The sequence below is a fragment of the Drosophila melanogaster genome, chromosome 2L (assembly GCF_000001215.4).
Source record: "Drosophila melanogaster chromosome 2L".
NCBI lineage: Eukaryota > Metazoa > Arthropoda > Insecta > Diptera > Drosophilidae > Drosophila > Drosophila melanogaster.
The window spans coordinates 12,502,931-12,515,757 of NT_033779.5; the positions used below are offsets into that span (position 1 = coordinate 12,502,931).

General features: G+C 37.6%; 2 protein-coding genes and 1 non-coding gene across 8 annotated transcripts in view; 2 read left to right on the plus strand and 1 right to left on the minus strand.

The window, feature by feature from the left end:
* The window catches only part of bun (bunched), a 91,072-nt gene that overhangs the window by 47,391 nt on the left and 30,854 nt on the right, over positions 1-12,827 (minus strand). For 2 of the 6 annotated variants that reach the window (NM_001273490.1, NM_001042893.2), the window contains exon 1: positions 1,149-1,902. The exons of the other annotated variants lie outside the window; for them this stretch is intronic. In NM_001273490.1, the coding sequence (NP_001260419.1) occupies positions 1,149-1,207 (59 nt within the window). In that variant the 5' untranslated portion in view covers positions 1,208-1,902. Of the gene's footprint in view, positions 1-1,148; positions 1,903-12,827 lie in introns of those variants that run through there. 6 annotated transcript variants of the gene reach the window in all.
* On the plus strand, positions 5,009-5,574 carry CG43051 (uncharacterized protein). The gene has a single exon (NM_001382204.1). It carries the CDS (start codon positions 5,187-5,189, stop codon positions 5,268-5,270), a length of 84 nt encoding a protein of 27 aa, NP_001368958.1. The 5' UTR covers positions 5,009-5,186; the 3' UTR covers positions 5,271-5,574.
* snoRNA:CG43051-a lies at positions 5,178-5,324 on the plus strand. The gene has a single exon (NR_047947.1). It is a non-coding gene; the product is annotated as a snoRNA:CG43051-a (small nucleolar RNA).

The following is a 12,827-nucleotide window of genomic DNA, read 5'->3' on the forward strand; positions in this document are numbered from 1 at the left end:
AGCGAAAAAGATCGCTCTCGCAAATCGAAGTTGATAATTTTTCGGGGTGTGTATTGTTATTTTTTTTTTGTGTGTGTAGCCTCCACCTCTCATTTGCTGAGGTCACCAGTCAAAATATTGCGTATTCGCAGCGTTGACGTGACGCCATTGTGGCTGGCGAAACGATAATCAAACTAAGCCAAAACCCAAGGGTATTTCACCGAATAGCGCCAAGGAAATGAATGAAAATCAACTTTCAAGTAAGAGTTGCGTAATCAAAAGGGTGGTGGTGGGGTTGCCCTTTCTATGGTTTTTAGCCATGCCAATGCGTGGGAAACGCTACAGCAAACACAAATAAGCTGACAACCTCAAATGCTTTGTGTGGGCAAAAGAACAACAATGATTCGTTAAGGAAAGCGCCAAGAAAATGGGAAAATAGCATAAGATAGAGAAAAATCAATGGTCTTGTTGTCTTTCGTGGAAATGGTCCCACAATCATGTTTGCACAATTAAACTTCTTGCGCTTAACTTCTAGCGAAATTAGCCGTTCGGTTTCCACTATTTATTGATTTCTGATTAATGGGCCATTCGGCTTTGGGCAGAAGGACACTTTCATTGGCCCATTAAGGACACCGTGACATTGAAGGCGCAAAGTGCCAGTCAAGGCGATTAAATGTTTGCCTTTTCAATGGCTTGTCTTTCCTTGTATTGATTTCAAGTGTACTGAACTAGTGGAAAATAGAGGGCGTACATATTGCATGCTAAGAACACTTTGGGGTTGGTTTCTCCACAAGGACCGATTTTTGGGCGTATGTGGTCTTTGGTATTATCCCCCAATATTTGGGCTACCACAAGTATGTCATAGAAAAACTAGTGTATAGTTGGCAATTAAATCGTGTTTGCCAGCTACATTAATTTGTTTTATTATTTTTAAAATTTAAAATAATATTTTTCGAAGTCCGAAAATCGCATACAAATTCTTAACAATTAGTTGAAATGCTCTTTAATGTTTGATGTTCGTTTGATGTTGATCAGATGTGAGGAATAATTTGATTGGATTTAATTTGCCATTTATTTTGTACTGGTCAACACAATGAAATCATAAACCGAAACGAATTAACCAACAATACGAACACAAATAATTACAATTTAGAATTGGGTGACATTACCTTTTAATAAAAATATTTCCGTTATTAAAAGCGATTTCTAAATTGTTTTTGTTTTCCATGAATGAAATTTTTGCTGATCACCGTTTTGTAGAATGTAATAATTTTTTTATCGCGTTGAAGAAGAAGAAGAAAAAACAAGGGAAATAACAAATGGGCGCGAAATTCTAGAAATTATCTATGCGAGCGAGAGCGAAATGTAAGAGCGAGAGAGAGGGGCCAACACACACGCACACATTGAAATCAACCGAGGCGTTTTGAATGAAAGATTTTTTTGGTAGCTCGCTTTTCTTTCACTTTTTGATTGCCCAGATGCAAATGTGCATTCGTTTTATTCGCTGATTTTATATAATCAAACGAAACACTTTGATGCCGTTTAAATTTTATTTAATTTTTGTTGCTTTGCTGATTTTCTTACAACTTTTCAATTGTTGTAAACTTTATTTGGTTGCACGCACACATACACGCACAGTCAGCACACTAAACGCACACAAACGCTCGCCGATGATGTTCGAATACGACTGACTGACGACAGCAGCGAAAACTTCCGCGTTTGCCACAAAAACAAGCCACAATCGCACACAAAAAAAAGGCTCTTTTTCTGCACAACAAAAAGGTTCCCGAACTATGTGTGGCAAGTACTTTAGTTAAACTTAATTAAACCGATTTTTAATGTTATAATTTTTAGTGCTAGAAAATATTATATTTTGCCAGCTTGTTTTTGTGTTTGGTTTAGCAAGAAGCCAAAGTGTAGATTGACTGACTGAGGGTAGGATTTTTTTTTGTTGCTAGCTTTTTGTGGCGCGTTCATCGCCCAAACATGCAGATGAGAGAGAGCCAGGCGGAAAGAGAGCACGCGCGAGTTCATTTTCGTACCAGAAAATGAGAGAGCGAGAGCCACGTGAGAGATAGATTTTCGCAAAGAAAGTGAATTTTGCGCTCTCGACAAGAGGAAAATTTGTATCTGGCTTTTCCTCAGTATTTTCCCTTCCAAATTGAATATCTTTTCTGTCTTATAAGCTCTGTATTGCAGTGGCCCTTTCTTTCTTTCTCTCACTCTCTCTTTACTGCTCTCTCTCTCTCTCTCTGTTGATGTATACATAAATATAGAATATATATGGATTTGAGTGAAGCATAAATAACACCTGCTTCTGTTTTGGGTGGCTCTCAATTTTCCTACGCCTGCGCAAATCGGCCAGGAAAACGTGCTAGCCCAACCAATTTATATACATACATATATATATAAATATAACGCACAAGAAAAAAACATAAATTCATCGTTATCATGTGTAACGAGTGGAAGGGAGATAGGAAGCGATTGCAGAAATGAACACTGCACAATAGACCAAAAGGCCAGAGAAAGAGAGAAAGCCAGAGGAAAAGGCCTCTCAGCTGTCCCCATTTTTGTAAGTTCTCCGCTGGCCAAAATAATTACACCAATTTATAAATTATCAACGAGGCGAAACCATTTGAAAGGTCCTTCCTCAAGGCTTCCCGGAAAGGCAATGGCAGAGAAATGCCACAAAAACCTTTGTAACATCGCATGAAGGAATGAAATGCCAGTGAATGGATTTCAATGACAAGGTAATTCAACGTCAGTGCTGGAATTTGAAGGAATTTCCTTTGTTTCCGAACTGAATAGCTTGTTTTTTTTTTGTCTGTTAGTGGGCACTACTCTAAGGACATCCGACATTAATTGGTTATATGTATGTGGGCCTGTCCCATCCCATTCCATTCTCGCTGCCCTGATTGCAAGTGGAGCATGACCCACATACTTGAGTAAACAAAGCATAAAATCAGCTATGCGAATATATGTTTACAGCGAACAGCACAGAGTCCTAACAAAACAATAGAACTTCGGTGCGTGCGGGTCGTCCTGCAAATCCGAAAAGTTAACAGGGAAAAGGGGACAAGAAACAAACTTAGACTGATTTTTGTCATTAAAACGAAGTTCGATCAAATGTAAGGCTATTTATGTAATAGGACAATGCAGAACATTTGTATTAGAGCGTGGAAACAATGCTACAAGAATTAATTTCTGAAAATACGTGGTCTACTAGGCGTATACGTAATGGCATACAATGTGCCATTTGGGGTAATAAAACAATGGTCGTGTTTTAGTCTAAGCAATATTTGCCAGATGCCCAACTCAAAGTACTAACGTTATGCACAAAGAATGTTTTCGGAACATTTTCCTTTGTTTGATGTAGTTTAAAAAAATTACGTATACGTATTCAATATAAAGAGCTTAGTTTGGCAAATTATACCGTATTTTATCTGTTTTTAAATTTGATGGAACAAGAAAGAGAGTAACAAACTTTGTAATGACACTAAACTGAGAATTATTAAGCGAAACCAATTTAAAGTAGTATCATATTTTGTGTAGCATACTTAACAGAATATTGATATCAACCCCTAGCGAAAAGACTTCACTGACTATACAAAAGTTCGCCATAAAATAACTAGAATTATTTGACAATATTATAGGTATGCAAGTAGTTTTTCCTTTCTATTAGACTGGTATCCTACTTACAGATATACACAAATATACTTACTAATATAATACTAGCGTATTATAAGTAGATCTGATACATACCTGAAAAAAAAGAGAAAATATATTAATTGAAATTCAATATAAACGAATTCTAAATAAAAATTAAGTGAATTTATTAAAATGTAGCTATATAATTAACTTAATATCATGCAGTGCAGTTCATTGATATTTTTTAACACAACTCAACCATTATTGAAGACCATTTTTTAGAAGTAAACATTTGATAAGATAAGCTGAGACGGAGGTGTTGGAAGGGAAAAACTGATTAGATGACGGGGCTTGAATGGCACGCTTTGTCCATTTTTTTTTATTGCCTTATTGGCGGTAAGCACATATTGAAAGGTACTTTATAAAGCCATCATCGACGCTGTCTGGGTCTTAAGAAGCCAAAAGTAAACAAAACTGGTTGCCTGTAATTTTCCACATGGCAATGGGTGCAGCTACCAGACCAGTTCTGTAAAAGGTCGCCACCTCGATGGTCACGATCAGCTCCACGCTCAAATTATGTCTCTTTTTCGGCAACAGAGCCAAAAAGCTTGTCATGTTACTGATAGTACTATACTATAGTATAATTAAGATTTATGTGGGCTACTAAGAAAGGGGACATAAAAGTGTGCAAGTCAGAGTGTATGAGGAATTATAAATTATTTATTATTTATCACTTTGACTATAATACTTTGACCCCTAAATTTTTAATATTCAATAAACTTTTAAAGAAGTTAAGAAAAAAGATTCCATTTCAAGCTTAAGTTGTATTTTTAAAACATTTTTTTTTTAATGTTAACGGTTAAAGTCAGATCTGCAACTTTGTATTACAACTTACGCCTGTAAACACGCAGTAAAACGTCCAGCTCACCTGAGAAAATCGAGGTTATTCATGATAACCCACAGGCAAGTGATAAGAACGACGCGCAGGAAAACCAAATAGAAAACTACGAGAAGCGAAGAGGGCAAGTCGAATGAATCGCTGATTTGTGGGGTCAATGAAATTGAAGTGCAATTGTCAGAAGCTTTTCAAACTCGGCGCGAACTCAAAAGGTAAGCCCATACAGTTAAAGCCAAACAAAAGCTTAAACCGATCGAAAACAAAAAGCGGCAGAGATAATCGCGACACACACAGAGAGAGAGAGAGAGAGAGAGCAAGGCAGAGAGAAGAGTGGGAGAGACCCAAAACCGGCACAAGCAAACAAAGAGCCGAAGCGACAAGAAACCGAACGACAGAAGCAGCAGCAGCAGTAATAACAACAACAACAACGCTGCCCATCAGCAACATCGTCGACAAACACGAGGTAAAAGGTTCGACTGGCTCAGTGTTACGGCGAACGTCGTACCTGTTGTGTGTGTGTTTCCACGATTTTCGATTTGTCCACCGAAAAGTGCCAGGCAAAAAAAAAACAAACAAAGAGCTACGAAGGAGTGAAAAAGTCCTGCATATCGCAGACAATAGCAACAGTTGGCAGCAGATCGCTGGTGAACAGGAGAGCAAAATGTTTGAAGTCGCCTGCCTGATGTTCATCTGCCCTTGGCTCATACTCGTACTGCTCATGTTCATCGCCATGACTGTACTCTAGTACTCTAGTTGAAAAATGTAAACACAAACTGAGAGGAAAATAACGAACAAGAATGGGCACACAAATTGCAACATATCCGCTGGCAGTGTGCCCAAATAATCATCGGAAATTAACAGAAGATTCCTCTTGCGCCACCCAAATATTCCTATAAAAATGTGCTTTGATTGTTTTTATTACCCCATCGTTTGTTTGTTGACCGCACGAGCAAGTGCAATGTGATTTAAATTAAAGATCTTATTATGTAATACGTATTTAGCTTAAGTTAGAATTTAAGCTTGGCAAATAAACTACAAAGAAATAAGCGAGTCAAAGGTCTTTTACGAGCTGGGCATGGTCTAACTGGCTGGCTGCACAATTCCATTGTTAACTGTTATTAATTTAGAAACGAAAACCAGTTTTCTGAGCGATTAAATCAACTTGGTTGGTTTCGCTCAACTGGCAGGCCTCTAATCCGAGTTGTTGTTAGCTAACTATTTAAAAATGAAGTAGGGGTAAAGCAACAACTTGCAATGTAAAATTACTGAATTTTATTACTTTGCTAACAACTGTATGCCTTGAATATACAATATATGAAACAAAGAGTACTGCACAAATATGAGTTACCCATAGCCGTATTGCCCAACAACATATCAGTATCTGATTGAAATCACTTTTATTGTGCGCCATAAACGAATGTCTTTCGAAATCGACCAACTGTCATATATAACAAGCCTGGTTATCTGCTACTTGTTACGTATCCGCATTTGATAAGAGTTAAATTGGGACATGACTTCAACTACTTCATTCACAAATGACAATTATTTTGCCTCCTCAAATATTCACTCATTTATTCTCGTAGAAACAAAAAATCTATTTCTTGGGCTAGATATGTATATTTTTAGATGTAGATGAGGTCACGCCATTTCCTCGAATATAAAATCACTCAACAAGTAAGCGTTAAAAAGTGAAAGTTTGTCACATAAGCCCAATAAGTGTAAAGACAATTACACGTGTTAATAAATCCATATTGTTAATTTAAACAGTGTTGTATAAATGATAGTGCTTTGTAGTGCGCTATTATTTTGTAGTGCCATTAATTATAAAGTCAAATCAAATTATAAATAGCTCTATATACATTGCTTACTTTTTAAAATGTATATTTTGTGGTTGCTTGTAAGTAAACAAGGCAGTTTTCTCTTTCGTGGTTTTGTCTGCGTGCTTGGCAATGTCAATGAACCTCATTAGCGAAATAAGAACAATGAAGGGAATGTGCAGAGTAACAAGACAAATATTGACCGAAATATGTATGATCTAAGAACCTTGGGTTTATAAAAGAAATTCATTTGAGAAAAATCCCTGCCTAGCGTCTGAGCTTAATTTACTTTGGATTTTTTTTCTTTGCAAAACAAAAGGCAGTTTTGCTCGCATTCCAATCTTCCTCGTTTGCAAATGGACAAATATTATGAGCTGTCTTCTATTGACTGAACAAATAATAGCAAATATTGAACCATTGATGACTGTGCTAAAGTCAACTTGGTCTAATTCCACGTTGGCCAACAGTGACTGACTTTTCGGGGTGTATATTTGCCTATGCACGATTGTTTGGACAAAAAAAAAAAAAATAAAAAAACAAATGCATTTGCATTTTCATCAAAATGCAACAATTCGTGGAAAAAAGGCCCGCAAAGACATTCTAGACATCATCGCGTGCCGTTCTCGTCCGCCTTCGAAGGCAATTTCTGTAATGTTACGTGGGGTGTGTACAAGGTGGGCGTTACATGGCTGTACTAGTACTAGTTCGTAGTACTAGTAGTGTTGGTGTTAGTGGTAGCAGTTGGTTGTGTAGTGCAATCACCTCCGGAACAAGACCCTTTTTGTGGGTCAGCAGGACTGCAGTTGGCGTTGCCCATTGTTGTTACTATAAATTTTGAATGTTTACCCCTACGATTTCGTGCTCAAATCGGTTTGTCTGCATGCGAGAGAGTGTGTGTGTGTGTGTGTGTGTGCGTGTGTGTGTGTGTGTGTGTGTGGTCTCTGGGCCTTTTGAATTTCGCCTTCTCGTATTTTGCATTTCTCGCAATGGGCACTATGAACTCATAGTTCCGGCTGAGACAAGTCAACAGTTCATTGCTCTAATTCCCTGGCAACAACAAAAAGTAAGAGCAACAAATAATATCGTATGCGTTGAGCGAACGATTCAAATCCCAAAGTGCGGCACGTTCTAAGATATTAGTTTCCTCGATACCCTATAGCCTCATGGATACCATTGAGCAAATGCATTTGCATTTTTAAAACCAAAGTACACTTGTAAAACTTGTGTATAGGGTATTGCCACAGTCTCATACGCAATTCGATACCACTTTTTTTCATGCTTTTGTTTGGACTCCAGCAACGTTGTTTTTATCGCTGGCCATAAAATCACAAATTTCGCACATAATTAAATGCAAAATGGCAGCGAGGAAAACTCAACCGCAAGGCAAAAGGCTGGCTAAAATCAAATTACAACTAATCATAATTTCAGCTCGTTTTCCATACTCATGTTTTTCTTTGTTGCGGTTGAAGTTGCTTTGAAGTTTGAGGTTTTTTTTTTTTTTTGTTTTGTGGCCGCCGTTTGGATTGTTGCACTTTTATTTTGGAATAGACTGGGGGCACTTGCCTATGCAATTATTCGAGCTGGGCGGCAACACTTTTCTTTTTTTTCTTTTCTTTTCTATGGCAGTGGCTTGACTTGAGGCATTTTGAGCTTGTCATGGAGCTTGTGATTTTGTGGCGATAATGACTGCAGGGCGAAACATGACCTCCTTCGGTTGCCTTGCAATTTTCCTTGGCGGGTGGAACGAAAACTACCGGGAAATTGCAGCCAAACGGTTGAGCCATTAAGCTTTTACGACTTAATAAATACAATAAAGTTAAGTAATTGTTATATGATGTTGAGTTATTACAATCTATAAATTCAAAGGCTTAACGCGAAAGTGTGTAGGATTTCCGAAAAGGAAAGTGTATGCACTATTGCATTTCAATTCTCTGGACAATTTCACTTGCTTTGCTCGAGAGCTCTGCATGTTTGCATTATATAATTGATATACCATAATTCAAGCCGGGCTATTCCATTATTTTCCACATTTCGCATAGCATAACATTGCGTGGCTTGAGGTTTCATAAGAATTTCTTAGCATTATGCAAAATTGAAAATGACCATTGAGTGAAAAGTTGTGGCTATGTGTTTTGGCTTAGTCAACAGTTTGTTTTTTTTGCCTCATTTTTCACTGCCTCGGTTTGTTTGTGCCGCCAGAGTGTCTGCCACGTTATTAGCCATCTCTTGACTTTTTCTTTTGTTTCCTGCTATGAGTTTCTGTAACCCGAAACCATAACGAACTTAAGCATTCTAAAAATGTTGTTCAATCCCCAACCCCCACAGACTTTCCATCTCAGGTTGCCTTTGTTTTTTTTTTGTTTTTCCACTCTGGCTAACTAATGAAGCGCACCATATGCCAAACACCAGCTGTATATGTATATATTTTGCTTTATTTTGTGGCTAAACTGTCCAACAAACGTTCCTCCCCTCGTTAACCATTCGACCATTATCGACTCATTAGCTTGGCCAAATAGACGCCGGTAAATGGCGAGCAGAATTGCTTTTCTATGCGTCTGTGTTTGTGTTTAGCATTCGTCGGCTTCTGTTTAACATAACCCACGTGGCCACACTGATTCTTGGAAAAATAATTAAAACTGCAGTTTCACATCAATATGAGCTGCAGGTTCTGACGCCCACCTGGACTCTTACGACACCTGACAACCCTGAATTATTCTGCTCACGCCACTCGAGAATACAAAGTAGCAGGCAGCTGGCTGCGAATTATCAATGAGTTCTAAAGTTCAAACGGAATCTATCAAGCCATACCCATTTAATTGTTCATTTTCATTTATGAAACAGTTTCTCATCGCAAATAATTCCGTGGAAAACAAAGCCAATGGCAATTCATTAACGGCAAGTGTTAATCGACTCGGAAAATCTCAAAGAAAAACAGCAATTAAAAGATATTCGACTTGCACACGCGAGATACATTAAAATAGGAACCACACTTAATTGTTTCTTTAGAAACTAAAAAATGAATTGAAATAATTGCCACGCTTTAAATAATTTAAGTTACATTTTTGCCTTGTCATGCAAAATATTAATTGCATTTTTTATATCACGCTAATCGGGTTTCCTACGCATTTTGTTGTTTATTAATAATTTCCGTTTGTGCAAGTGTCATTTGTGGTCGCATTGTGTGTCTGCTCCTAGGACATTTTTCTAATAAACCATCCTTTTGCGCCCCAACTTTCAAATGAACCTTTCTTCTCCCCCTCCATTCAATAGACATTTAAAGTGGCAACCATTTAAATGTAATTTGCCGCGCATTGCAATGAGAAATAATGTATAGAAAAGTGTATCTATATCTGCCGCTTTGTCTACGGCTCGAATGTGGTGGCAGAAAGGGGAGAAAGGGTGGAAAATTAACGATTTCCAGCGAACGAACGAATGTGGCAGACATGATGGCGTCGACAGCGCTTGCCATTGTTGTAGCTCGTTAGTCTTCGTAGTTCCCCATTTTCCGCCTGCACATTTCAGCGAGATGTGTCTGTGTCTATATTCCCGTTTTCCATGTCCCTCGGCTAATGCTAATGTAATCACATCGATTAGTGTGGACAGTGGAGTGAAGGAGTTCGGCTTAGGCAGTTAAAGTTCCACAACCACTTCCTTATGGACTAGATTTACGGTTATTGCAGTTCATGAACTATCCGTAAAGTCCAAAGACCAATAATGCCGGCATAAAATATAGTTCATAAACATACATATTCGGACTTTGTTTTAGTTATATATAACGTAGCTTGACCTTTTTACATAATTCAGAAGCGAAAAATTCGCATTAATTGTATGCGTTTCGTAACATAACTAGTGATTGATGTGCTTTTAATCACAACTCGAAATGATTTAAATATTTATAGGATGATTTTAGACTTTCGAAGCGAGTGTTGAAATCAAAAAATATATTATCTTTGTCTTTTAAACAATTCAAATAAAAAGTGCAAATACGATGACGTTTCACAAAAAATGATTGATGGCCAGCATATATTTTTAACTTACCACCAAGAGTAATAATTAAAATATTACATAACATCTATGCCATTAAAATAAATTTTGTTCAATCAATAAACACTTGTAAATAGGCCTAAATATAGATGGGCCCAGACAATAATCCACAATACGTAAATAAATTAAATAAAATAAATATGAAATGTATAAAAAGTAAAACAAATAAATAACCACGACTCATCGAGTAGGCAATAATGTGAAATGACATGACAAGATATACATACTTGTGGAAAAAAACCCAATATATAAATCGACATATCTTGCAGATACAAGTGGGCGACGACAAATGATCTTTGGTGGCAGCCAAAGAAAGGGTAAAAAAAGAATGCCTCTTAGACAGGCCCAAAACTCAAACAAAGCCAACTCGACCAGAAGAATAAGAGAGAAATCTTCAAGCCAGACAGCAAAGTCAATAAGAAGAATCGTTTCCACCTCTTCTGGGCCAACATACATACATTACTCTTGGCCATAAAAAAAAGACTCTGTGCCGCTGGCCTACACTTCATCAGCTCGACTCCTTAAAGCATTTCCATAAGATAATTGTTTATGTGCGGCTCGTCATTTTTTCTTTTTATTATTTTTCCTTACTTGAGTATTATTTTTGGCATGTTTTGCGGCTTTTTTGGTTTGCCTTCTGCTTCGTTTTTTCGCTCATATTTTTTTTTTTTTGGGGGGGTTTTGTGTTTTGTTTTGCGTTTGTTGTTGTCTGCTCTTTTCTTTTTTTTTTTTTTGGCCATTGTGTTTTGCTCGGCTGGCTGCAAGCAAGCATTTGTGCCAAAAATAAATGCTGACATCATCCGTAGCAAACCATTCAGCCGCAGCCACACACAAAAATCGAGCTCACTTTTATTTATGGGGCAGGGGAATTCAGGGAGCAAGCATAGCGCCTCGATAAGCAAACACCACATTTCATTCGCCTCTCTTGAGTGAGATAAAACCAAAGTATATATGGACCAGCTCAAGATGATGATGCCTAATTGAAATTCTAATTGGTCTGGGGAGTCGCAAGCAGCAGCTTACATATGGTACACTCCTCCATGGGCATCCTCACCAAAAATGTTCGGACGAAACACCCGGCGGTCCCATTTGGGATTACTGACCTTGAACTTGAGACTCTGGTTTCTCTTTTTGATAAAACTTTTTGGACTCAAGTCGATTCGGTTTTTTGTATTCGTTTCTGAATATCATTTTCTGCGATATTTGAGTGCATTCAAACTGCATGCATTTCGGCAGAAAGATCGAGATATTTAAAACCTTTTGATGCAACTGTACTGCTGTTAAAGGGGTTTCAATGATTTAGCATTCCATGTATATTATTTATTATTATTTATTAATGTGTACTATTTCATAGTCATAGTTTTTTTTGTTATTTCCAATTCCTAGGAGTAAGTTCTTAGAACAAGTTTAAGTTATGTGTACCATCTATATTTTAGCACATTTTGGCAAGTTTATAACCGAAAAAGAGAACTTGAAATAGATAAGATTGAAAGTACCGCGTTTCAAAGTTATTTTTGGATATATCCGTTTTTATTCAAAAAGATTGAATTGTGAAAGTTTTCTGCTTAATCACCGCCAATGTTCTCGCTCCTTATATAGCACACATTAATATTAATCGCAATCTATGAAGAATTTACAATTGACTCACATCTGAGTCACTTAAAGCAATCTCGGCGCAACACTTTTAAAAAGTTTTCAAAACTGGCGGCGTGATTAGCTACATTTTAAACGGAAGCTCGCAATTAAACTACAATTGTATCAGTGCTTTCGATTTCTTTAAAGAAAAATTCTAGGGCATTTTTGTCATTTATGGAATGTTTAAACATACGAACTTCATCAGTCCCATGGATAACTAATTTAGTGCGCCATTCCGCAACAAAGCCTCGCCTTTGTGGTGACCCCATGTATTTTATTTATTTTTTTTTTTTTGGGGTAGATTGGGGGGAACTATCGGGAGACCCTTTTCACTTTTTTGCGCAGTTCTCGCTGTCGAGAAATTGCGTTGCGACCAAGCTACCACCTCAAAGGAATTGCTTTTTTATTGCTTATGAGCCGGCAAATGCTAACGCATCATCATCATTATCATCATCGGGAAACGAATGCACGAAGCACGAGGCAAATATTACAAGAGCAGCAAAGTTTAGGTATGACATCATTCCATGCCAAATTCCAAGCAAACCAGAAACCGAAACAACAAGAACAAATTCGCACAACATTTTAAATGCTGCTGAATGTTGATTGAAAAACGCAGGAAACTCCTCATTCTACCCGCCAGTTTGGCTCTTTTTTTATAATTAAGTAAAGGGCCGGAATAAAACGAAGAAGCCTGAAGGGCTCGCGATTGGATTATAAATTGCGTTGGGCCACGAAAAGGATGCATTTTCTGATTGCCACATGAATCATCAGCGGAGTGACGCAACATGATTGAAAGCTCAAGGTAA

Coding starts and splice junctions, on each gene's coding strand:
- CG43051 (NM_001382204.1), top strand. CDS start 5,187: ATGTTTGAAGTCGCCTGCCTGATGTTCATCTGCCCTTGGCTCATACTC.